Below are 26,316 nucleotides of genomic sequence, written 5' to 3'. Positions count from 1 at the left end.
AGCGGCCCAGCTGAAAGCATATTCATTTGGCATTGGCGGTTGGCTTTTGGTTACACCGCATGCACAACGGTGCGTATGCTTGATGCAGCTAAATGCGCATTTAACTTATAGTCAAGTGATCTGTCAGATATACATATATATATAAATATATAAACACCTAAACATCTATATAAACATTGCTGACTAGAGTGGTCACTCGCCAATTACAACTCTTGACTTTTAGTTGTCATTTTTTTTAGTGCCAATAAAAGTTGTAGAAAATGCCAAGTTAAATTACTTGATAATTCTTATTCTTCCTCTTTGCTCAACTTTGACTAGACGTAGTTGAAGCTTGGCTTTTTGTATATGAACAAAGCTTCTTGTAAATGAGCTTGGTTTTAATTGGTAGGCACGAGTTGTTTTTACTCAAAAGAAACCTTCCAATATTCCCAATGCTTTTGGTCGAGCGCCTTTTATTGTAAAGCAAATATTAGGTCAGTCACAAATAGTCAAATAGGCACAAATAATTCCTGTATTGGCAGCCAATGTGTTGATCCCTGCTCGGGCGCAACCCTTGTAAGTCCCTGCTCGGGCGCCATAAAATATCCAATTCTTCTTCTTCCCATTAGCAATCAATATTAAGCTATGGAACTAGCTTCATTTAAGTTAAACTCTAAAGATTCCCGCGCGGGCGCCTGTTCCAAATCCCTAAAGTTCCTGCTCGGGCGACATGAAAAATTTCTTCCAAATCTTTGATTGTGCTCCGTCATGTTGCTCTAGTTTCCCAGCTAAATATGTGACCAACTAAGGTTGTTCTCATTGAAACGAAAGTTAATATTAACTAAGTGCAAGTTACACATAGCAAGAATTAATTTTGTCGCAGTAACTGGATCTGGATCCCTGCTCGGACGCCCCGGGAAATCTTTGTTACCCTTGTAACCCTTGTAACCCTTGTTGGCAACCCTGCTCGGGCGCCATAAACTATTCAAATATTTTATTATCTTGAATTATGAATAGAAATCTATGCTTTAGTGCAGCTTGCATTTGAAACAGCTTTGACTCTAAGAATTCCAGCTCGGGCGTCTATTCGAATTCCTTGAGGTCCCTGCTCGGGCGCCCTGTGCAATTCTTTTCTTTTACCAGCCAAACTGTTTGCCAACATTTGCTAGTTATTAACCTTATATGCAAGCACTAAAGATACTCAATTTAAATCAAGCTAAGAAAGCCAACTAATTAACTTAGGTCTGTAAGTCCCTGCTCGGGCGCCTATGCAAAGTTCTTAGGATGCCTGCTCGGACGCCTTAGAAAAATCCATTATGGAATTCTTTTAGCATTCCCATCGAAATCGTTTGCCAATGTTTACCAAATATGGCAACATAAAAAGTACTCAATTTGCTGGCTGGCGTAATTTATAAATCAAGCTTAGCAACCCAACCCAGTTGGGCCCAAGTCTGTAAGTCCCTGCTCGGGCGCCGCCAAGTGGCTGAGTTTATTTATTAGGAATTCGTTCAAAGCACTTAAAAGCGACTTCCTAGTGGCAAGACAGAGACAAGTTAGCTGACATTTCTGAGGGCGTGTACGTGTACGTAGCCAACATTGTTTAACCCCACGCACTTGACACTTGCCGTTTAATTGAATTGCATTCACACTGCAATCGCATTTCAATTTGCGAGCAGTAGTAAAGCACGTAATTAGCCAAAACCGCCTCACCTTCGACGAGCAGTCAGACTGGCTGCCGGACAGGCTTACTAACTGGCTGACTGACTGACTGACTGACTGACTGACTGACTGACTGACTGACTGACTGACTGACTGACGGGTTGTCGGTTGAGCACTTGTCGGCTTACTTAACGCAATCGCAACGCGTTGACAGCTGAGCAAAGAGGAGTACAGGATGCTTTTGGCCTAGTCTGTAGCGCTTCCCGGACGGGTGTCAATTTCAATGGTCATTGCGTAACCAGATTTCAGATATGTTGTTTAGGCGATAATTCAATAAATTTGATGTGCATGTCTCTGCTGAATGCCGGTCTGCCGGTCTGCCTGTCTGTCTGTCTGTCTGTCTGTCTCTGCTGCCTCTGCATTAACGGCATTTTGCATTAACCGTTGCCTGTTTGCCACACACAAGTTTGTTGCCTAAGTCATTCGTTTGTGACGTCAACTACCGCAATCTGCGCTAGAATTTAACAGCCGTAATGCCAGCCGTAATCTCTAACACCCCCCCCCCCCCCATTACCCCACCGCCTTCTAGATCCCCTCCAATTAAGCCTGGCTGCGGCTTTCTCTCCATCTGCCTGCCTGCACTTTGCATGCGAATTTCGGTTGCATAAGCGCATCCGCCTCTCCCCTTCCCCCCCCCCCCCCCCCCTCCCCACAATCAGAAACTGGTTCGCTGCCTGGTTCCTGTCACATCTCGGCCAAGCGGGCCGATTTATGCTCATGACGTCAACTTTGGCTGGCTGCGCATTCTAGACACTTGCCATTGATTGGCATTGACCCAGAGGCGGTTTAACAGCGAATACTCGAAAACTCGTACGTTTTCGCCATTTGCCAATAACATTTTATGAGGCAAGAACAGCGATATTTATCGAAATACATTTATCGATAACTTATCAAGGCAGCTTGATTGAGCAAATTGGGGCTAGGCTTCGCCTTACATTTGCACAGTTATATCAATTGTGTTATTCAAAGTGTATTTCGGTTTATTAAAAGTCAATATTCGATATTTCTGCTTGCTGGCTTATTGAACGATTTGAAGAATCGATAACTATCGTTTTATTTATTTTATTAAACGATTTCTGTTCCGAACCGCACAATAACTGAACAGTGCCATCATTTTGCCCAAACCAAGATTCTAAAAATATGTTTTAATAATTATATTATTACTATTAACTTCCGTAGAAGAGACCGATAACTTATCGAACGATCTCAGTTAAGATTTCTTACCGATAGTTTATATTTGATTCTTTAAAGATTATAATCGATTTATGTGCTTGTCAAGCTTGCTTTTTGGGGCAGTAATTGGGCAGTGAGGATAAAAGGCCAACTCCATTGTTTAATCGATATTTATCGCTGACTTATATGTATGGAGTATGGAGACGAATATGTATGGAGTGAGTTTTTCGTTCAATTTGGAAAAGAGAAGAAAATTATTGTATGAGCTTCTTTAAATTTGAAATTCACAATCTGAATGTGACCGATATTTATCGATAATTTGATCAAGCACGATTTTTAGGCACTCGCACAATTCGCTGCTCACATTTTCCTAATTTTTAACAGGCAGCTGTTGAAAAAGTCAAGAAATGAATGTTTGGGCTTTTTGAAAGACGAAACTCAAGATGTGAATGTGTTCGATAACTTATCGATTATTATATCGAGTACGCTATTTGAACACACGCCAAATGCACAATTTACATTTGACTAATTGAAGCAGACGGTTGTGTTGAAAGAGTGAAGAAATGAATGTTTGCGATTCTTGAAAGTCCATATTCGATATGTGAATGTGCTCGATAACTTATCGATTATTATATCGAGTACGCTATTTGAACACTCGCCAAATGCACAATTAACATTTGTCTAATTGAAGCAGACAGTTGTGTTGAAAGAGTGAAGAAATGAATGTTTGCGATTCTTGAAAGTCCATATTCGATATGTGAATGTGCTCGATAACTTATCGATTATTATATCGAGTACGCTATTTGAACACACGCCAAATGCACAATTAACATTTGTCTAATTGAAGCAGACAGTTGTGTTGAAAGAGTGAAGAAATGAATGTTTGCGATTCTTGAAAGTCCATATTCGATATGTGAATGTGCTCGATAACTTATCGATTATTATATCGAGTACGCTATTTGAACACACGCCAAATGCACAATTAACATTTGTCTAATTGAAGCAGACAGTTGTGTTGAAAGAGTGAAGAAATGAATGTTTGCGATTCTTGAAAGTCCATATTCGATATGTGAATGTGCTCGATAACTTATCGATTATTATATCGAGTACGCTATTTGAACACACGCCAAATGCACAATTAACATTTGGCTAATTGACAGCAGACAGTTGTTGAAAATGTGAAGAAATGAATGTTTGCGATTCTTGAAAGTCCATATTCGATATGTGAATGTGCTCGATAACTTATCGAGCGTGCGCATTGGGCAATTGGGCAACTCTCACCTCGCATTTGCAGACCATCATCAGGTATATTTATTAATTATTGTTGCATACAAATAACAACAACAACAATTGTTGTTGGCCACTTCTTTTGGACGTCGTTTATTATGCGGTGCGCAGCATTTCGTCAGTCATTCAATTGGGGCTCATTGAAGCAGCCACTTGTGCACACACACACACACAGATACACACATGCATCAGATAGACCAAGCACTTAATTTGAAGCGCATTTCACTTTCATTTTATGCGTCGCTGTTGTTGTTGTTGGTGGGCAGCGGCAATCAAAATGCGACGATCGCTCGGATTTGAGACGTTTGGAAAACTAAGCGCAAAAATTTCAATTTCCATTTCAATTTCAATTTATTGATGACCCGTCAACCAGCGCCGCATGCAAATGACAAATGAGTCGACGCATTTTTCCCCACATTAGGCGAAGAAAAAGTAAGCAGTAATAGAAAAGACCGCGCCTCAATCCGCAGTTGCTCCGAGATCCGAAACTAATGAAAAGTTGGCAAAACCAAAGAAATCTCTGTGGAAGCCGAAGCAATCTCAATGGGAAATCAGAAGCACTCTCCGGCGCATTTGGACAATTGTATGCGAAATTCCTTGCAAGTAAAAGTTTTCGCACATATGAGAACAATTGAAATGACAAGCGAGAGAAAAATAAACTATTGAATTAAGCACAAGTTACTTAAAAGAAGTGCATAACAGTAAGGTCTGTTTGACTGGGAAAGCAAACTCTTCAAAATAAATCAAAGTCTTGAAATCATGGAAAACAAAATATTTTATTAATATGATAACAGCACGTTTTAAAGATAAATATATTTTTAGAAGAAGCGCGGCATCAAAAAAAAAATATAAATAAAAAGTTTTCTATATAAACAAAATTAAAAACAAAACAAAATCAATTCGATATAATAATATGGTTCTAAAGAACTCTTCTATAATATTACGAAATGGGTGAAACTTCCAAAAAGTAAATAATTATTAAAACAAAATAAAAGCCTTTCAGGCCAGAGACAGTTCAATATGTGAGGCTCTTGGGGAAATTTGAAAGTATAAAACTGAAAAAAGAACTTATTAAAGTCCGATAGTTCGAAATTGATAAAATATATATATATACAGATTGATAATGAACTATATTATTTACAAAGCTAACGAGAATTTTGTTGGTACAATATTTATTTGCAGTTCGATTTTGAGAAGAGAAATTCTGAGATATATTTGAACATCTATAACATAACTTTGATATACGGAGCAGCTTGTGAAGCTGCAAAACCAGAATCGAAAAAATGTTATTTATTTATTTTGAAAACCCAAATACCAGTTAGTAGAATATTTTGAAGAAATCCCATATCATAATGTGAGATTCAAGAAACTCTTAAATCAGCGAGCGAATCAAATTTTCTTATCAATCTTAAATACATCGGGGAATATTTCTATAAAAATTCCAGTTAAATAGATTATAGAGAGAAATTATGACATATTATTATTATTTGCAGGACTTTGACATTCACGTGAAACTCGTGAGATTGAAGAAAGTTCCAATAACACGAGAGTAGACTTTTTTTTTTTTTAATATTATTAAAATTATTACAACATTTACAGAATATTGAACTATCGAGCAACTTGTGAGCATGAAGGAACCCTTGAATCAGCAACATAATCAAAATCTGATTTATTACTTACAATTACTTATTATTATCAACAAGAAACATTCAAAGATTTTTCAATTTATAGCTAACAAGTTGAGCTCCAATCAGAGACAAAATAAAGAACATCTGAAGAAAATTGTTGTCCAAAGAGTTTTCTCGAAAGAAGCAAAGAAGAAAAGAAAAACCAAATCTTAGCTTTAAAAAAAAACGAAGCATTTACTCAGCTCTAAAAACAATTTTAACAGCTGGCTTTCAGAATTGTCGAATGAGTCGATTTTCCTGAATATCGTGCCATTCCTTTATATATATGTATATGGATTATTTTGTCTATATAGAGCACGGAATTGGGAGCATTGGACAGATTTATTCAATGAACTTAACACTCACCGTGTTGATCTTCTCCATGAAGACGCTCATTTGATTTTTCGCTGACATTTTGCTTAAAGTTGGGTGTGCGCTTGCATATATATGTAGTATATATATATGTATATATGTTTTGATATATATATTAGGAGGCGCGACACCTGGCGGCCAGAACTGTCACATTACACACACAAGAAACAGTTACTCAGCTGGGCGCAAACTGGGCCACAAAGATAATCAGTGCACAACATAAAACAATTGTATTTACTTCAAATTTTCGAATTTACTTCTCGCCAAAAAAAAAAACAAACAAAACAAAACAAAAGTATGTTTTCATCAAAAACAAACCGTTCAGCGTTAAAGAAAAGAAATAAAGTTTTAGGCGCGCGCGCGCGTTTTTATTTGATTCTGTTCACAAAACTTTTCGGCACTCGGTCGGACGGACGGTCGGTCGCTCGCTCGCTCGTACGCGTGCGTTCTTATCGGCGGCTCGCAACGCATTGAAACCCCAAGACGTGCCCAGCACGGCGGCTAGCTGAGGCGAGCTCAAGGCAGCGACGCCGCGACGTCGGCGTCGGCAGCGACAGCCGAAGAAGTTCGAACGAAAGACAAAGTTGCGGCGACAGCGACAGCCGAAGAAGTTCGAACGAAAGACAAAGTTGCCGCGACAGGTGCTCAGTGTGGGCGAGGCAGAAAGAGAGAGAGAGAGAGCGAGCATGTGAGCGGGAGAGAGCGCGCGCACAACTGAGCCGAGCCGAGCCGAGCTGAGAGAGCGCCACAACCGGCTGCGCTGCAACGGCTTGGGCCGTTGTCTGTGCATGCGCAGCTGTAGCTGTGCTCATGCGAAGAGACGCCACTGTAGGCATTGTCGAATTTTGTGGGCTAAATTTGCGTTTCGCTTTGTGGCTGGCAAAAAAAATATAGATAAATCATATAAAATAGTTTTGATCTGTAGATTATCTGAATATAAAAAAGATAAAGTCAATCGGAATAAAAAAAGGGCAGGCTTTAGCAAATGCAGCCTTGATTCTCGTCGGAATTTAGAGGCCGATCCTTATAAAGTTTTGGAGAGATATTCTTTAATCCTTAAATCAATACTTATCGTTATATTGGAAATTGGTAAAGTTATCGAAAAAGAAATGTTCAACTGCGTTTGAAATATGGTATTAATATATATATATATGTAGTTGAAATTGTGCGGCTTTACTTGAATATCTTATTAATTACAAAAAGGTCTCATTACAAATTAAAGGGATTATACATATACATATACATATATATATATATATGTATATCCTTTACACAAAAACCTAATGTTAGCCTATATGGAGGGCAAAAAAGTATCCTCTTAACTGTTCAAAGCTGAGCTTAAGGTCAAGTAGTGCACAAAAAAAAAACGTTGTTTTTCTTCATCGATCTTAGCTTAGCTTTCAGTTTGGGTTAGTTTTTTTTTTGTGTTTCCCAATCTGAAAAATACTTAAATCTAGCAAAATAATCTAAGCAAATCTATAGAAACTGCTGCCACTCAAGACTTCAACGAGCCACAGAGCATGGGCATCTCTTGAGGTCAAGTTGAAAAGCCTTTTTGCTTCAGTTTTCAACAGGTTTTTCTGTTAGGTTTTTCCAATTTTAAGTTTTGTGTAGAGAATTTGCAGCCTGTTTTTGCCTTTGTTTGGAATGTCTATTTGAATCGATAGCCATATTTATGGGTGACATTTCTAAAGATCGTAACTAACGCACTGAAGGGCACAGTTCACTTCCAATAACAATGCGAAGCCGACTGCTATGTCACTCTAATTAACTGGGGCAAGCTGACAGCTATGCAACTTCATGTTAATCGCATATTAGCTGGTTATAAAGCTTGAACCTGTTTTCTGCGCTTGTATTTGCACAGCCCACAACTTTTGCGATATTTTCATAGCTCTTTAACATTTGTATTGCGTTTGTCTTGTTTGTGCTTTATTATTTATTTATATATTTCGTATATTCCTTGTTGCGTGTGTGTGTTTTTTTTTTTTTCTGTCGAGAATTAAGAGCTTTGCGCTGCATGACTAAACAAACAACAAGTCAAATAGCTTAATTAGCTTTGCAAATCCTCAGACAGAAATAAAAATAGTATAATAATAATAGTAATAATATTGCCGGCGCAAAAGCCAATGAAGTCAAAGTCAAAAACCGTTTAAGGTCGCTGCCAAATGCGACAAACGAAAGGCCCAAACGGCCAAAAAAAACAGACCAAGCGGCCGCCTAATGACAATTGCTCAAAAATATTTGCGAGTGTCACGCAAAAATGATTAAAAAGAAAACCTAATAAAAGGCTTCTTTTAACGTGGAAGACGGTCCATGAAATACCCTATAAATGGAATTTAAAAGCAGGCTGTAAACAGGCTTTGAACTGCATCTAAATTCGAACTCTAAATAATGTATTTGTGCAAATATATGTAACAGGCAGAAGGAAGCATCAACAGCCGAGTCGATCTATCCATGTCCGTCCGTCTGTCTGTCTGTCTGTCCGTCTGTCTGTCCGTCCGTCTGTCCGTATGTATGAACGCAAGGATCTCAGAACCTATAAGAGCTAGAGACTTGAAATTTTAGCTGTAGGTCCTCGTAGTCCCCGCGCAGATCGAGTTTGTTTCCGATATTCGATAACTTGTCCCGTTTCCAAGTAATCGATAAAAATCGATATCGAGCTAGAGCTAGAGTCACCCAACTTGACATGTAGCTTCTAGAATTGTATATATAGGGTATCCCCTAGTCGGAAGCTCCCGACTAGAACCTCTTGTTTTCAGTTGGCCTTTATATTGTTTAAGCTTTTAATGCGATATCTCTTGGGAGCAAACATGTTTATACAGCAATCCAACTTTCTCACTTGTACAAAAACATTAGCAGGGTAATTTGCAATTTGTAATTCCTTAATTTACAATAAGATATAGCAGTCCGATCTGTGCTTAACCAAAGTATATGCCAACTCAAGCTGTAAGAAGCAGCTCTACAAAATATCAAAAGCCCGCATAGTTGGATATAACTCGAATGCCTGCTGCACTCTATAGACACGCACATGCCCGATTGCTTACTACCAATTGCTAGGGTATCTTGTCTAGGCAGAGAGTTGGCTGAGTAATGAAATCAAATAATCATGGCATGTGTTGACTTTATGTAACGGTCCTTGTTTGAAATCGCCGTCAATGTCTCTGCGCCCAATTCCTGATCATGAACAATTAACGGTTCGCATTATTATTTTCATCTACTAACATTTTATTTGATTTGATTTTTTTTTTTTCGCAATTCATCAACGGATTGCCGCAAACGAAAGACTTAGGCAACAAACTTGGCACTTACCTTTTAGCATGGTTGATGAAATGTTGTCATTAGCTTGGCGTCTGGACGTTGTCCAATCTTTGGCTGCAAAACAAAGTAAATAGTTCGAAATTGGTTAACATTAACAGTAAAAAAAAACTCATAGCTCTCTCTCTCTCTCTCTCTCTTAAAAAGCTAGTAATTAGTTTTATTAACTCCCCAACTCGGAGTCAAGAATAATGCCAACTCATCGCGAGCAGTTAAAAAAAAAAAAAAACATCATCAAGATCTTAATCAAAACTTGAACTTATTACATAGATGTACATAATTTTCCATTAGACGCTGCGCGCGAATTGCTTAAGAAAACGTGAAAAACTTTCCAGCACACAGAACCGAACCCCAAAAAATGTCCAGTGGGGCGTGATCGACTGTTTGGATGCCCTGCCAGGGCCGCTTTATGATTCGCTTTAGTTCGGGTTAAATATACAAATAGGAATATATGATGCCAAATATGGCATAGATAGCTCTCAGTTCTAGTTCTTCAGTTCAATGAGGACACATAAACGGCTATTAAATACCCTGCACACATTGACAATGGGTAAAAATGGTATATTGATTGCGCGCAAATGTATGTACCAGGCAGAAGGAAGCATCGCCGACTCCATTAAGTATATATATTCTTGATCAGCATCAAAAGTCGAGTCGATCTAGCCTGTCCGTCTGTCCGTATGTATGAATGCAAGGATCTCAGAACCTATAAGAGCTAGAGACTTGAAATTTTAGCTGTAGGTCCTTCTAGTGCTCGCACAGTAAGAGCTTGTTTCCGATATTCGATAACTTGCCCCGTTTCCAAGTAATCGATAAAAATCGATAGCGAAATCTTGTTTTTTTAGCAAATCTCTTAGGTTTTAAGAGCTAGACTCACCAAATTCGAAATTTAGCTGCTAGAATAGCAAGTCTCTTTCATTTTATAGCTAAGCCCAGTTCATAATGATACCCCATTCCGGGCCTTCCCTGGCTACAGGGTATTTGTGTATGTAGTAAAAGGGTCTACAAAGAGAGTTTATATATGTATTTTCTGGTTCGTTTTGCTGCGTCAAAAAACACTTTCGGTTGGCTTATGCACGCCGCCCCCAAAGGCGGTTCCGGCTAATCAAATTTTGTACGATTTTTGTGGTCGACATTGTTGTTGTTGTTGTTGTTGTTGTTGCTTTCGCCACGCCCCTTCAATGGCGCCGTCAGCATTGAAAATTGTTATCGCTAATCAGAGACGCACTCATCCCATTTGCGGCCCTTGTGAAATTTCTCAGGCAGCAGCCAATTTGAAAAAAAAAAACAAAACAAAACCAATTCCAAGTCCAAATTGAGAGATTCACTTGATTTTGGGCCATTAGCATTGGGCATGCGGCTGGCTGAAAGTGAAATTTGTCAACAGTTTTGGTTGGCTCTTCCGTTTTGTTGTTGTTGTTGTTGTTGTTGTTTTCTTTGCATTTCAATTTGGCGTGTTATTAAATGCGTTTTCAATTTCACTAGAAAGCCCCCAAAAGTCGCCCTCAAAACAGCCTTTTGATATTCTTGCTGAAGAAATTGAAGCGAAATGAACCAAAAAAAAACACACACACAACACGCGTCGCATGGCCAACCAAAAATAAATAACAAACCACTTTATTTCGATCCCACAATACACACACACACACACACACACACACGCACGCACACACACGCCGTGCATTACAAGTGGTTGCCGGCAGATTTTTGAGCGGCTGACAAGTGTGACAAGCGATGAGTCTCGGGCCCATTGCACAGCCGTAGCGATTGACTGATTGACTGATTGAACAAATGTGCCAGCGGCTGCTGAAGAATGCGCCCAAAACGAAAGACTTAGGCAACGAACTTGTGTGTGAGACAAGCAATTTACTCATGCTGCAAATTGCATGTCAAATTTGTATTAATCAAGTATCAAATGTTATTGAAAGAAATTTGAAAATACTATTAATCCGATTTTTTGTATATTCATAAGTTATCTATTGATCGATTGATCGATAAACAGAACGATTGTGACATTTAACTATAATCGTTACAATAATCGTTATGCTATCGGCAACTATATGGTATCGATAACAGAATGAAAATGGCTCCAAATAAAGCACACTCAAGATTTAATCATATATGTATCGAAATGTTATCGATAACAGGATTATAATTATCCCCAGCGAACTGCTATCGATGTATAATCGATTATCGAACCAACAAATTGGTTATATACATATGTATCGATACTTTATGCAAAGTTGTCAAATTTGATCGATATATTATTGGGAACAAAATAATAACTGCCCTAATCAGATATAGTCAACAATTTATTGATATATTATCGATATGTTATCGATATATATTTTCGATAACAGTATAATAATAGTCAATAATTTTATCCGGAAATGCATTTTTTTTCGATATATATTAAGGATAAATATGAATAATAATTTCAGTCAACTATTCGTCATATGTTTATCGATATGTTATCAATTTATTATCGATAACAAAATAATAACAAATATAATAATTTCGATTATCGATGTATTATCGGTAACAGACAAATATTTTACCCACAATTTAATGTGTCTTCATCGATAACAGAACAGAATATCAAATTTCGTCCCACGTTTTTTATCGCTAACCGAACAATAATAATTTCGTCATACATTTATCGACATGTTATCGATAATAAAATAATAATTACCCTAACGAATTTCAGAACAAGTCAATGTTTCGATTATCGAAAAATTATCGATAATAGAACAATAATAATTTCGTCATACATTTATCGACATGTTATCGATAATAAAATAATAATTACCCAAACGAATTTCAGAACAAGTCAATGTTTCGATTATCGACATATTATCGATAATAGAACAATAAAAATTTCGTCATATATTTATCGACATTTTATCGATATACTATCGATAACAAAATATCGATTGGCCAAACGAATTTCACTCAAGAATAAGAATTTCATCATACATTTATCGACGTGTTATCGATAATAAAATAATAATTACCCAAACGAATTTCAGAACAAGTCAATGTTTCGATTATCGACATATTATCGATAATAGAACAATAGTAATTTCGTCATATATTTATCGACATTTTATCGATATACTATCGATAACAAAATATCGATTGGCCAAACGAATTTCACTCAAGAATAAGAATTTCATCATACATTTATCGACGTGTTATCGATAATAAAATAATAATTACCCAAACGAATTTCAGAACAAGTCAATGTTTCGATTATCGACATATTATCGATAATAGAACAATAGTAATTTCGTCATATATTTATCGACATTTTATCGATATACTATCGATAACAAAATATCGATTGGCCAAACGAATTTCACTCACAGAATTAGTCACACATTGGTGTCGAAGACCCCTTCCCCCCCAAAATCGCAGTTGATGCCATCATCGCGCATTGCATGCACATCCGTGGTTCGCCTTTCCGGCTTGGACCGTTTCGCCAAAAGACATAAACAAAGCAACGAAATAAATAAACGAAGAAGAAAGACCTGTGCTCGCACGATATTAACATATGTCGTACGCGTTAATTAACAATTCCGCTCAGCTAATATCGGTTTCACCCACCAAAAGCAGCAACAACGAAAGCTCCTTTTACCTTGGCCGCAGCCGCTGCCGCAAAACGCCCCCGCAGCCCACCTGCCAGGTGGACGGACACTCGTTTGTTGGTGGCATATTTCAAATTTGTTGAAGAAAGTAACGAGCGCGCGTCTATATCGCCGCCTAGGTCTCTCTCTCTGCGCCATATGAAAGTTGTGCTCGCGGCCTCTCGCGGGTTGAATGACTCAGGCGGCGAATCGAGCCGAGTTGAGCCGAGCTGAGCTGTTGACCAGCAATCAAATTATAATAAAATTTGCTTTTAGGCTAAAGCCAAAACTAAAAACAAAACGCAAACGCAAGCTCGGCAATAAATTGGGGGGGGGGGGGGGCGGGGCGTCATGCGTCTAACCCCCAGTCGATGCCGGCCCCTGGCCTAGCCCCCAGTTTAGCCAGTTTTTTATTATTTGCCAGTTTTTTTTATCTTTGTCAAAGTTCAAAGTAAAAGTTTTCTAGCCTGCTGCATGGGCGTGGGCGTGGGCGTGGGCGTGGCCCAATGCATTTGGCATTGACTCGCACGATTTAAGATATGGGACATGATTGCGGCTGCGGTCATCGTCACAAAATTTATGCGCCGCATCGCCGCCGACTTTTTAATTTGCAATTAAATTTTGCGCAAACATATTTTTTGTTGTCTTTTTGGATACCCTGTACTGGTCTGGAAAGGGGCGTAACAAGTTGTAGCACACAGAAGCAAGACACTTTCTTCGGCCTGAAATCATAACTTCGTGTACATGACCTCATTGATCTCAGGAACTATGCTAGTCAGAAAGGGCAAATTTGGTATGTGAGTCTAACATATCAAACGCTTGAAGTCTGTTCAAGTTTCTAACAATATTTGCTCAAATTTCTCGAGCTATTGAGCATTATAAAAAACTCAAAACAGCCTTCGGCCTGATATCATCAATTACCCTTACCTTGCTTCATCAGCGCCTCAATTAAATAACAAGCAACATTTGCTGGATTACTTACTTATTCTAGCTTATCTCTTTTGCGTAACTTGGTGTATATGACCTCATTGATCTCAGGAACTATGCTAGTCAGAAAGGGCAAATTTGGTATGTAAGTCTTACATATCAAACGTTTTAAGTCTGTTCAAGTTTCTAACAATATTTGCTCAAATTTCTCGAGCTGTTGCGCATTATAAAAAACTCATGACAGACTTTCTATGCACAGTGTGGATAAATATTCACCAAAGGTTAAACGAAACAAAAGTTATTCCATACGTTATTATTATTTACAGGGCATCTCGCGATCGATCACTATTCTGTTTAAGCCTTTACTCGGCTCGTTTGCCTTTTGGTTAGCCTTTAATGATCCCTCGGTCAAAGTTCTTCAAATGGGGGCGAAACCCAAGGAGCGTGTGGGGGGGGGCGGCGGTCATTAAAAGAAATCAACGCAAGTTATCGTAAATGCATCGTAAATTTGGCTGGCCAATGCATTAGATGCCATATAATTGTCAACTTACTAATGAGCTTTACTCATCATGAGCTTTACTCATCATTCGCCAGGCGCAGCGCATAAAACTTTCAGTTGGAGCCGCACCTCAAGCCAAGTTCGAAGCTGGAAACCGAAACTGAAAGGCCGCAGTGCCAATGTGTTCAAAGCCGAACCGGTTCGAGTCCGCAATTCCGAGTTTCATTCAATCACCAAAAACCGAACCAAAAGCTGACTCAATAGCCCACAAATTAGATGAACTTTAAACAGAGCTTCGATAAATGCATAAAACTAAAACAAACCAAGATTCGAACCGAACCCTAAAGCAGAGGCATGTCGCGAACTCTGAACATCGAACCAGCGACCATTTGTTGTTGTCGGGGGTCTCATTACGCAAAGGCAAAGGTAAATAATGATAAGGTTTGCCTGGACCGCAGCATAAGACTCGAACTGTGCGGCTCGCAACAAAAGGTCATTCCACATTCCGCATTCACAGCGAAAACTTTGCGCAATTTTTGCACGCGAGATTCGCACGAATTTCGGACGCGATTCATGTTTAGCCGCTAGGCCCAAAGAAATATACATATGTGCCAAAGTCGAGCGGCCCGGACGATAAACGGGCTGCTTCACATATACCCTTTGCGGATTGCCAAACTGCATAGGGTATAAGTAGGGTATATGGGTATATGGGTTATCTTAACTCAAGCGATTTCTGTTCTCAATAGTCCATTATTCATGCTACAAACTTTAATTGTAGTCCTTATTAATTGTAATGCCTTATTAATGATTTTGTTATATTTTATAAATTTATTCGTTTCCTTTTTGGATATTCTGGGGTATCTGTTAGTCGCCTATTCTGAAGCCAATTACTCGCACAGTTTGTCATTGGTCTCGTGATTGTTAAGTACGCGCGAAAAGTATTTCGTTTAATTTCAGCTGCTTTTTTTTTTCTCCTCGTTTTCATAATTTATAATTGCTTATGTTGAAAAACCTCAGGCAGGCAAGGCATGACGGATTTAAGGAGAGTCCAAAAAGAAAACAAACAAAAACTTAAATGCAACGAAGTCTTGGATGCCTTTTAATGTAAAGGCTTACAAGGAGCACATTACCCTACTTTCTAGGCAGGTGGCTTGGGTTTTAATCTATTTTGACTTGCAAATATACAAACAAATTTGGTGCAAACAATCAATTGTCAATCAATCAGTCAAACATACAATCAGTCAATTAATCAATCAAGCAATTGTCAATCAATCAATGAATCAATCAATCAATTGTCAATTAATCAGTCAATCAATCAATGTATCTATCAATATTTCAAGCTATCAATCAATTTATCAATCAATCAATCAGTTGTCAATCAATCAATTAATTGATTTATTAAATGTTAATTAATTAATCAATCAATCAATCTATCAATCATGAATCAATCAATCAATCAATCTATCAATCATGAATCAATCAGTTAATTAACAAATCAAACAATTTGCAATCAATTAATTGTGAATCACTCAATCAATCAGTCAGTAGATCAAGTAGTCAATCAATCAATAAATATTTGTATCTATATGATTTTTTTTTTTAATTTGTATCGAACTTTTTTTAAACATATTTCAAAGTTTTATTTAATGAAAATATAAAATTAAACATTTTCCACCTCTGAAGTTAGTATAAGTAAGCGTCGAACAGCAAAGTTGATGTACATCAAGAAAGAGCATCGAAAGCTGTGATCATAAAAATATTTTGGGCCAGGCTTAGTACAGCTCAGTGGGGAGGAGAGGCCAATGTTGCGGCTTTTGCGGCTATTTCATGTGTAGTAGGTATTGCATTGAAAAACGTGAGTGCGTCAAATGTGAGCATGAGCAACAAAAGTCAAGTAGATGATGTTGTATTCGTTATTTTTGTTATTAATACAGTTATTGTTGTTAATCAGCGCAGTCGTCATATGTGTCATATGGGGGAAAAAAAAAAAACCAGAAGAAAAGCGAGCGGAAGAGAAATAAGAGCAGCGGCAATGCTTGGCGAGCGCCGCTCTCTGCGCTTCTCACGCGGCAATAAATCAGTCAGGCGCAGCGTTAGCTCTGCCCCCTTGCATTCAAAAATCTATTACTTAATTTCGCATAAAAAGAAAATCGATCAGCAGCAAAGAAAGGTAAAGAAACGAAACAAAAAAAAAAAAAAAAAAAAGCTAAATTTTTGTTTTCTTTCTTTATGTAATTCCCAAAAGACGCACACACATCATCAACATTTTGTTTTTTTTTATTTTTTATCTAAAAACCACACGCGTCTATTGTTTCTATAGACAAAATTAGAAGCAAGCGCTGGCTAGAGAGTGAGAGCGAGGGGGGCGGTGGCCAACAACAAACAAATTAGTTGAAAAATCAAACGCTTTCGATTTCTATTTGAATATTCAAACGCAACCAAAGACCGGCAGCTCCAAAAAAAAGCTAATAAAGAAAGAAAGAAAGAAATTCCCATCAATTAATTGTCTTTTCTTCTGCCCCTTCTTCGGCTCTAACGTCTTCTGCTTCTTGCTAATCGCTTGGCAGCTTACACTTAAATAACATCAACCAAAAAAAGAAAAACTAAATTTTGGGTCCAGCTTTTTTTCCTTTCTTACTTAATTTTTTGTTTTGGCTGTAAATTTCTATACAACCATTTTATATATATATATATTTTTTTTTCGCACAAAGAGAAAAAAGCAACAAGAGAAAGAAGAGTGTGAGAAGAAGAAAATAAGCTAGTTGTGCTTTAGTTGGGCGTGCCCGGCTAGAAGATATTCTGTAAAGAGGCCCACATTGTAGTGCATGTCAAATGCATTCTTCATTAACTCAGTTTCTCGTTGTCCGATCTTTATGCAATTATCAGGGAATATAAATGGCATGGAAATGTGTGTAAATACTTAAGCCCATGACTATGCTGCAAGAAATGTCTTGTGGGAGGAAGAGGAAATGATATCCAAAAAGAGATGCTACACAACAAGTTCGATGTATCTGGCTCCAATAATTATCGAGCTATGCTCAAACAAAAACACTCAGTTATCGTTTCTTATCGATTTCTTGAGAAACGCAGCAAGTTATCGATTGGTTTTAAAAGAAACTCAAACTGTGCGGCTCACAGAAGAATATGAGTTCAAGATTTTGTGCATAATATAGGAGAGTTTGGTGTATCTAGCTCTTACTTTTCTCGAGCTATGCACAACAACATTAGTTATCGATTTTTATCGATTGCATAAGAACTCAGCTGGTTTTCGATTGATTTTGAAACAAACTCGATCTATGCGGGACATAGAAGAACCAATACGAGAATCTACATACCATGTTTGATATATTTGTCTCTAATAATTCTCGAGCTATGCTCAGACAACAATATTTACCTATCGATATTTATCGATTGCATGAGAACGCAGTTAGTAGTCGATTGATGCGGATCAGACTTCGCTTAGACATAGAAGAACCAATACGAGAATCTATATACCATGTTTGATATATTTGCCTCTAATAATTCTCGAGCTATGCTCAGACAACAATATTTACCTATCGATATTTATCGATTGCATGAGAACGCAGTTATTAGTCGATTGATGCGGTTCACAGACTTCGCTTAGACATAGAAGAACCAATACGAGAATCTATATACCATGTTTGATATATTTGCCTCTAATAATTCTCGAGCTATGCTCAGACAACAATATTTACCTATCGATATTTATCGATTGCATGAGAACGCAGTTAGTAGTCGATTGATGCGGTTCACAGACTTCGCTTAGACATAGAAGAACCAATACGAGAATCTACATACCATGTTTGATATATTTGCCTCTAATAATTCTCGAGCTATGCTCAGACAACAATATTTACCTATCGATATTTATCGATTGCATGAGAACGCAGTTAGTAGTCGATTGATGCGGTTCACAGACTTCGCTTAGATATTTGTAACAAGCTATCTACCCCGTTTCCTTGGGCCATTTTCAATGGGTGCTGCGTAAGAGCTGCGTAGAGCGTCTTAAAGTGAAATAAAATTTGAATGAAAATAAAATCAAATTGGCCATAAATTATGTTCAAAGGCGTTGGGCCCTTTGCCGTTTGCCGTTTGCCATTTGTGTTGTGTGTTGTGTGTTGTTTGAAATTTTGAATTGCCAGCTACAAAATTTACAATATTTTTAGTTAAATGTTTCCCCAAATGTTTTCGTCTACTAATTTAATGCCAGTGGCTTTTATTGTGCAGCTGCTTCTCACACATTTGCTGTTGCTTCGCGAATACGTTGGCGTCTATTTTGATTAACATTTAAAGAGCGTAACAATTAATTTGTTAACGGCCAACAAAAATCGTTTTTATTATTATTAATAATACTAGCGTGTATGCCGCGGCTCAAAGATCTTTGAAAATGAGCCTTAAGCCGAGGAGGACGGTAAAAACAAATCAACATCAACATTCATTCTACTATGTCAAACAAGTAAGAGGTTCTAGTCGGGAGCTCTCGACTAGGGGATACCCTGAACTCTCTTCTAGTTTTGTGACTCTAGCTCATTTTTATCGATTACTTGGAAACGGGGCAAGTTATCGAATATCGGAAACAAACTCGATCTGCGCGTGGACTAGGAGGACCTACAGCCAAAATTTCAAGTCTCTAGCTCTTATAGGTTCTGAGATCCTTGCGTTCATACATACGGACGGACGGACGGTTACATACGTTTGCACAAATACATAATACCCTTTTTAGCCATTTTCAATGGGTTCAGGGTATAAATACTGTCAAGCATTTATTAAGAATCGTAAGCTAGCAGAACAAAGTCGAGGAATATGAAACTTTTAATTGAAATAAGCTTCATATGCGATAAGAATTATAAAAAGTTTTTCGAAGAACACACACAAAAGGGAGGGCTCACATCTCACACTTCTCTTGGTGAAGCCGAGAACCGCAATTAATTTCTTATCAATTTGAATCGACGCGTTTTCTCGCCCCGAAAGAAAGGCCAAGATAGGAGAAGACTAGTAATAATTGCAGCCAGAAATGAGAACAAGCCCAGTTTGTAGCCACAAATTTTCCCAGTAGAACACAACCGTGTTCTGTACGTGCGCTGAGCCAGCACTTTCAGTTTTTTTTTTTCCCAGCCCGTTCCCACATGGTCGCAAATGCTGCTTTCTAACTGCGCCAGATTTTTAAAGTAATTCCCTTGCGAAGGGGGGGGGGGGGGCTAGGCTATCAGTGGATGGGGGGCAGCTGCTCTGTCAGATGGCCACAAATCAAATTGCTGCAGTTGCAGATCTTCAAATCATCTGCCGCATTCCCTGAGCATGTGTCAAGAGCGCGTTAAAACCATTTTTCCGTCTACAACCTAACGTGGACGGGGAGTTTTGACTAAATCGCAAAGTATGTAACGTTGGGAATATAACTTAATATATGGCAGTATATCTAAGACCACAAACTAGGAATATATTTCCTAATATATAGGATATATATCTAAGAGCACAATGAACTATGTAACGTAGGGAATGTATCTTAATATATAGGAAATATCTATAGGAATATATATATATATAACAGCAAGAACTACGTAAGTTCAGGAATATATCTTAAATCGATTTATATTTGTTCGAGAAACGCTTGCGTAGTGCTCTGAGCTTCATTAAAACAAAAATAACAATTAACAAGTAAAAGGTTCTAGTTGGGAGGTCCCGACTAGGGGATACCCTGAACTCTCTTCTTCCGACAGGCGTTAGGTATAAAATGAAAGATACTTAATATATATAATCTATTCTAGCAGCTACATGTCAAGTTTGGTGAGTGTAGCTCATAAAACCTAAGAGATTTGCTAAAAAAACAAGATTTCGATATCGATTTTTATCGATTACTTGGAAACGGGGCAAGTTATCGAATATCGAAAACAAACTCGATCTGCGCGAGCACTAGGAGGACCTACAGCCAAAATTTCAAGTCTCTAGCTCTTATAGGTTCTGAGATCCTTACGTTCATACATACGGACGGACAGACAGACAGACATTGCTAGATCGACTCGGCTGTTAATGCTGATCAAGAATATATATACTTAAGGGAGTTGGCGATGCTTCCTTCTGCCCGTTACATACATTCGCAATGCATATAAAACTTAAGACGGTTATTCAAACGATATTATGCCAGACAATGTAGCTATAAATTGCATCAAGAAATTTGATTGCAATTCGGAGTCAAAGTTTTTCAAGATATCTTTGAGCAAACTGGGCAAACGCGAGCTTCGCAATTCTACTCACAGGCAATAAAGGCGTTTAACTAAATACTTCAACTTCTTTTCTTTTCATAGAACAAAAGTCTCTGTCAGTCATAAGCTGGCCCAGGGTATCCGAATTTCGGCGCAGACGCCTTAATTTTGTGATTTTATCATTTTTTTTTGTGTGTGTTTTTTTATTTCTTGGTCAGTAGTCGCCGCAGTCGCCGTCGCTGCTTTCACCGTGCGCTTATCGATGTAACTGCAAGTGTCAACAACAATCCACGACAACAACAACAACAACAACAACAACAACAACTTACAACAACAGCGAGAAGAATTGGCTGCCGCCGCGTCACGTAAACGCAACGCCCGCCGCGCCCAGCCTTGACCTAGAGCAGCGCTTCGACTTTGGGCTTGGGCTTTGGGGTCTATGTCTGGAACTGCGACTGCGACTGCGACTGCGACTGGGCCTGGCTCTGGGCCTGGCTCTGGGTCTATGTGAATGTCTGCACACGTCTGGGAAAACGTGCATTAGACGCATTTGATGGAAAGCTGTTCGCATGTTTGCCAGCTACTCGAAGAGCGCAAAGCTTTCTTTAACCAGGCCCAAAGCCATGCGACATTCGGCTAGTGGGCCACACACTCACACACTCACACACACTCACACAGAGTCGCAGCAAATATGCGGATTGAGCAACTCTTTTCGCATAGACTGCGACGGAGTGGGGCACTTTGGCACTCATCTGGCTGCAAGGAAAAACTGCAATTTTTCATTACGCAAAAGAAAACAGGAAAAACAAAATTAAACAAAAAAAAAACCCAGACGCAGCGATTGCCGACTGCGCCATACCCTGCAGCTGAAAACATTTGGAAATCAAGCTGCTTTATTTTGAGGGGGCTCAATGACTCTCCAACTGTAGTCCATGCAAGTTGTGACTTTAAAACTGTTGGCAAAGTAGTTAAAGTAGATGGGGTTTCAGTGACTCTCCAGCTGTAATCCAGAAGAATTGTGGCTTTCAAAGTGTTGGAAAGGCTGATACATTGTTTTTTTTTGGGGCTCCAATGAATCTCCAACTGTAACCCAGCATTCAGTGATGTTACAACTGTTAGAGTAACAACTAACGGTAGCCCAACTGCACTACACAACTGCTACATTTTTGAGTTCAGTGACTTTCCAACTGTAGCCCAGGCCAGTTGTGACTTTCAAACTGTTGGCAAAACAGCTGGCACATTTTTGATTTCGGTGGCTTTTTTACTGTAGCCAAGGCCAGTTGTGACTTTAGAACTGTTGCCTTGAAAAAAGCTGCTTAATGAGGCTCAATGACTCTCCAACTGTAACCCAGTATGCAGTGATGCTAAAACTGTTAGAGTAACAACTAACGGTATCCTTGACCTTCAAACTGTTGGATATACAACTGCTACATTTTTTGGATTCACTGACTTTCCAACTGTAACCCCGGCAAGTCGTGACTTTAAAACTGTTGGCAAAACAGCTGGCACATTTTTGATTTCGGTGGCTTTTTTACTGAAGCCCAGGCCAGTTGTGACTTTAGAAATGTTGCCTTGAAAAAAGCTGCTTAATGAGGCTCAATGACTCTCCAACTGTAACCCAGTCATCACTTTAAAACTGTTGAAGCGTTTTAAAGAGTCTCAAACTGTAATTCAGCAAGTTGTGACTTTCATACTCAATTTTATAGGCATTTATAAATGTATATACCATAGAATAGTTCGATAAATATCAATTTTGAGTTTCAATGTGTTAGGCATTTTTCTGAGAATAAAATTCAAAAATTTTGTACACTTTGCAGATAACCAATATACTCTTTTTGGCTCTCTCGTAACGGGGTATAAAAATGCGTTGTTGTGGCCATTGCTTAACCAAATGAGTTGGCCAAGAACCGACGCATGCGCACGATGACAGCCAAATCTGTACGAGATGCTGTTAATTAAGCCTAAACATGGCACAGATCTAACTTCCCAACAACCCCGCCCCCATCCCTACCCCACCCCCTCCCCCCCGTCCCCGTCCCCGTCCCTCCATCGCGCACCATTTGGGCCATTAGCATTAAGGCAAAGCCCACCGCATTTGACATGAAAAACGGCAGCAGCTTTTGGGCATCCGGCGGGCGATCCACCCACGATCCTTAAATTGTCTGCGCCGCCGACACACAAATACTCTCCCTTAATTCAAATCAACGAGCAGCAACAAACAATCAACAGAAACAACAACCGCAACGAATTTAAGCAGCAACAACAAATTATTTGCTTTAAATATTTATAAACTATTTTTTCGGAAGGCGAACAATTTGTGCGTGGGCGTTGCTGGGGCTTTGGAATAAAAGAAGAAAAACGAGAAAGAAGTGCTATCTTCGGCACACCGAAGATTTAATACCCTTGCAGACCCAACCTTTTCAAAATGCTTATAGTGCTTTGCCCGTATCTAAGAAGCACAGGGAAAATAGTTAATGCCGAGTATGGTTAAGATATCATGAAAAACAAAACAGGTTTCCGTACAACAACTTAATTTTCGACCGATCGTTCCTATGGCAGCTATATGATATAGTTGCCCGATCTGAATAGAATTTTGCATATATATGGGGAGCTTAGTAAAACTAATAAGTACCGAGTTTGGTCAAGATATCTTGAAAAACATAAAAATTTTCCATACAAAAACTTAATTTTCGACCGATCGTTCCTATGGCAGCTATATGATATAGTTGTCCGATCTTAATAGGATTTTGCATATACATGGGGAACGTTGTAAAACTAATAAATACTAAGTTTAGTAAAGATAACTTTATAAACAAAAATGTTTTCCATACAAGAACCTACTTTTCGACCGATCGTTCCTAAGGCAGCTATATGATATAGTGGTCCGATCCAGCTGGTTTTGACATATGAACTGCGTGCAACAGAAAGAGGGACTTCTGCAAAGTTTCATAAAGATAGCTTTAAAACTGAGAGACTAGTTCGCATAGAAACAGACAGACGGACAGACGGACAGACGGACATGGCTATATCAACTCGGCTGTTGATACTGATCAAGAATATACATATATACTTTATGGGGTCGGAGATGTCTCCTTCTATGCGTTACACATTTCACGACAAAATTATAATACCCTCTGCAAGGGTATAAAAAGACACACAAAAAAGAAAAACCAAAAGCCATGAAAGAAGTCAGCTGAGTTACGTCAAAATGCTCGACTAGCAGATACCCTCTAAGTTATAGTGAAAGCGTATGAGTAGAGCTAAAAATAAAATTATAAAAGATATCATAAGCAACAATTTAGAGCCCACGCAAAGAGCACAAAATGCTTCGTAACATATGCTCGACTAGCAGATACCCTGTAACATGTTATCAAGTTGAAAACGCAGCCACTTTGAACAGATGAGCAACAGCTAAGTAATGCTCGATTTTGTACAAAATAACAAATAAGTAATATGAAATGCTCGCCTAGCAGATACCCTGTAACAAGTTCTTAATATCTGAAGAGATGAAATCATGAGTAGACAAAAAGCAAAAATATTTCTTACGAATACAATAAAATTTTATATCTCGGAACTACATAAGGTGCTCGACTAGTAGATGCCCTGTAATTCTACAGCCAACAATGCCAAAACCACGACAATGAAGCATAAAACTTGACGATACCCTGTATAAAGGATTTACAAATAGACATATAAAAAAATCAGTGAGTATTTTGACTGGACCAGCAGATACCCTATATGAGAAATGCATGGTTAGGACTAGAACGACACAAAACATTTTGTTAAATAATGAAAACTGAAAATATTTTCTACTTTTAAGCTTTTGTATCTCAACTGAGTTTCATTAGAATATAGATGGAAGGGGATCCAAGTAAGCTCTGAAAACCAATTCGACCTTCAAGGGAGTTGACTCTGAAGAGGAGAGCAGAAAATGTTCATTACTCGAGATTCTCTGGAACTAAACAGTTCGTGTGCTCCCAAAAAGTGATTATTCAAAATACAAATTTCACTACACTTTTCTTTTACTAGCAAAGAGAAATCCCTACTTAAAGGAAAATCACATATATTTTATATAAGAAAAGCCGGAAATGCCTACGAACGCGAATGGCTTGGTTGGTGGCCCAAAGAAGTTCTACGGCAATGGCCGTCGTCTCAAAGATGGTCTCGAGATCCGTAAGAAGACTTTCCGTACCGATGTACGCCGAACAGCCGCACAATATGATCCTTGGCTGCGCTTGCGCTTCCGCAGCGCGGGCTTGGAGGAGCTGAGACAGGTGACGGCAGCCTTCGCAACCGATATACTGGACGATATGGTGGCCGTGCAGATGCACGGTAGACGCAGAACTGCGGGCGTCAAGCGCAAGCCAATGCGGCGCGTTAGGAAGGATAATGTGTTGCCGAAGCGAGGACGAAGGAAAACAAAAGCTGGCCGCAAAACCCAAACGGCCCGATATAGCAGCCAAGCTGTCGCGGCTAACCAGGCAGCACTGGCAATTCAACCCGGACAACCTGGAGAGCCAGGCTGGCGGAACTAAGCTGTAGGCGGGCATAACTGGGCGGAGAGGGAAGAATGTGACGGGTGTGGGCAAAGGATTTAGATTTAAATAGGAATTAACGTTTTGAATTTCGATTTGTTCGATTTATTCTCAAAATTAAAACTTTGGCAGCGCAAAAAAACACAAATATCGATGTCGATTCTCATTTGATAACTGGCAAATTGTGGAAGTTATTAAAGATTTGAGGCAAGGCTTAGCTGCGCGTGCCATAGAAGCAGCTGCATCCCAAAGTTCAAGCCTCTAGCTCTTAAAGTTCCCGAGTTCGACGCACAGATAGAAGTACAGACATGGCTAGCGGTTGCTTCGGCTCGTGTCGCACGATGTGCCAAAACTAATGATATCCTCTGCAAGCGTCTGTAGAGTAGAAAGGGTATATTGCGTATCAATTAGCTGCAATTGCTTTTGCGCTTCACATTTGCCATGTCGATGTCGATTCTCATTTGATAACTGGCAAATTGTGGAAGTTATTAAAGATTTGAGGCAAGGCTTAGCTGCGCGTGCCATAGAAGCAGCTGCATCCCAAAGTTCAAGCCTCTAGCTCTTAAAGTTCCCGAGTTCGACGCACAGATAGAAGTACAGGCATGGCTAGAGGTTGCTTCGGCTCGTGTCGCACTATGATATCCCCTGCAAGCGTCTGAGTAGAAAGGGTATATTGCGTATCATCAATTAGCTGCAATTGCTTTTGCGCTTCACATTTGCCATGTTGTTGCCGTCTATAGCAAGTGCGGATCTCTAGAACTAGTTGCTCGGACGGCAGGGGCTTGGCTGGGGGGGAAACTAGTTACGCAGAAAATGTGGCAACAGCAACGGGAATGGCCATAAAACAACTTGACTGAACTTTGGCCGCTTGCTGCAACATGAGCTGGCGCTGAGATTGAAGCCGAGTCGAAGTTGCCTCAACCCAAAGTCCAGTGGCAGAGCGAAAGACTGTGCTAAAACTAGATTCGCAACAGATGGATCTTATTGGTAGGGATT

At 39.1% G+C, this 26,316-nt stretch overlaps 2 protein-coding genes across 2 annotated transcripts in view; one reads left to right on the top strand and one right to left on the bottom strand.

The window, feature by feature from the left end:
• Window positions 1–6,254, bottom strand: part of DAAM (disheveled-associated activator of morphogenesis-like protein) — a 42,488-nt gene extending 36,234 nt beyond the window's left edge. The window contains exon 1 of the mRNA XM_064700187.1: window positions 6,192–6,254. Within this exon, the coding sequence (XP_064556257.1) occupies window positions 6,192–6,239 (48 nt within the window). The 5' untranslated portion in view covers window positions 6,240–6,254. The remainder of the gene's footprint in view (window positions 1–6,191) is intronic.
• An 18,395-nt stretch (window positions 6,255–24,649) lies between these two features.
• LOC135440831 (uncharacterized) lies at window positions 24,650–25,468 on the top strand. The gene is made up of 2 exons (XM_064700197.1): window positions 24,650–24,769; window positions 24,838–25,468. Exon 2 carries the CDS (start codon window positions 24,874–24,876, stop codon window positions 25,318–25,320), a length of 447 nt encoding a protein of 148 aa, XP_064556267.1. The 5' UTR covers window positions 24,650–24,769; window positions 24,838–24,873; the 3' UTR covers window positions 25,321–25,468.
• The last annotated feature ends 848 nt before the right edge of the window (window positions 25,469–26,316 follow it).

This window comes from Drosophila montana, unplaced genomic scaffold (genome assembly GCF_035044405.1).
Source record: "Drosophila montana isolate Dmon_TW-CO22-7 unplaced genomic scaffold, ASM3504440v1 contig_1687_1, whole genome shotgun sequence".
Taxonomy (NCBI): domain Eukaryota; kingdom Metazoa; phylum Arthropoda; class Insecta; order Diptera; family Drosophilidae; genus Drosophila; species Drosophila montana.
The sequence above is the reverse complement of the archived record's forward strand: the minus strand, read 5'-3'. Positions and strand labels throughout refer to the sequence as shown.

What these genes read in the sequence shown, in the direction of transcription:
- LOC135440831 (XM_064700197.1), top strand. Translation starts at nt 24,874, where the DNA reads ATGCCTACGAACGCGAATGGCTTGGTTGGTGGCCCAAAGAAGTTCTAC.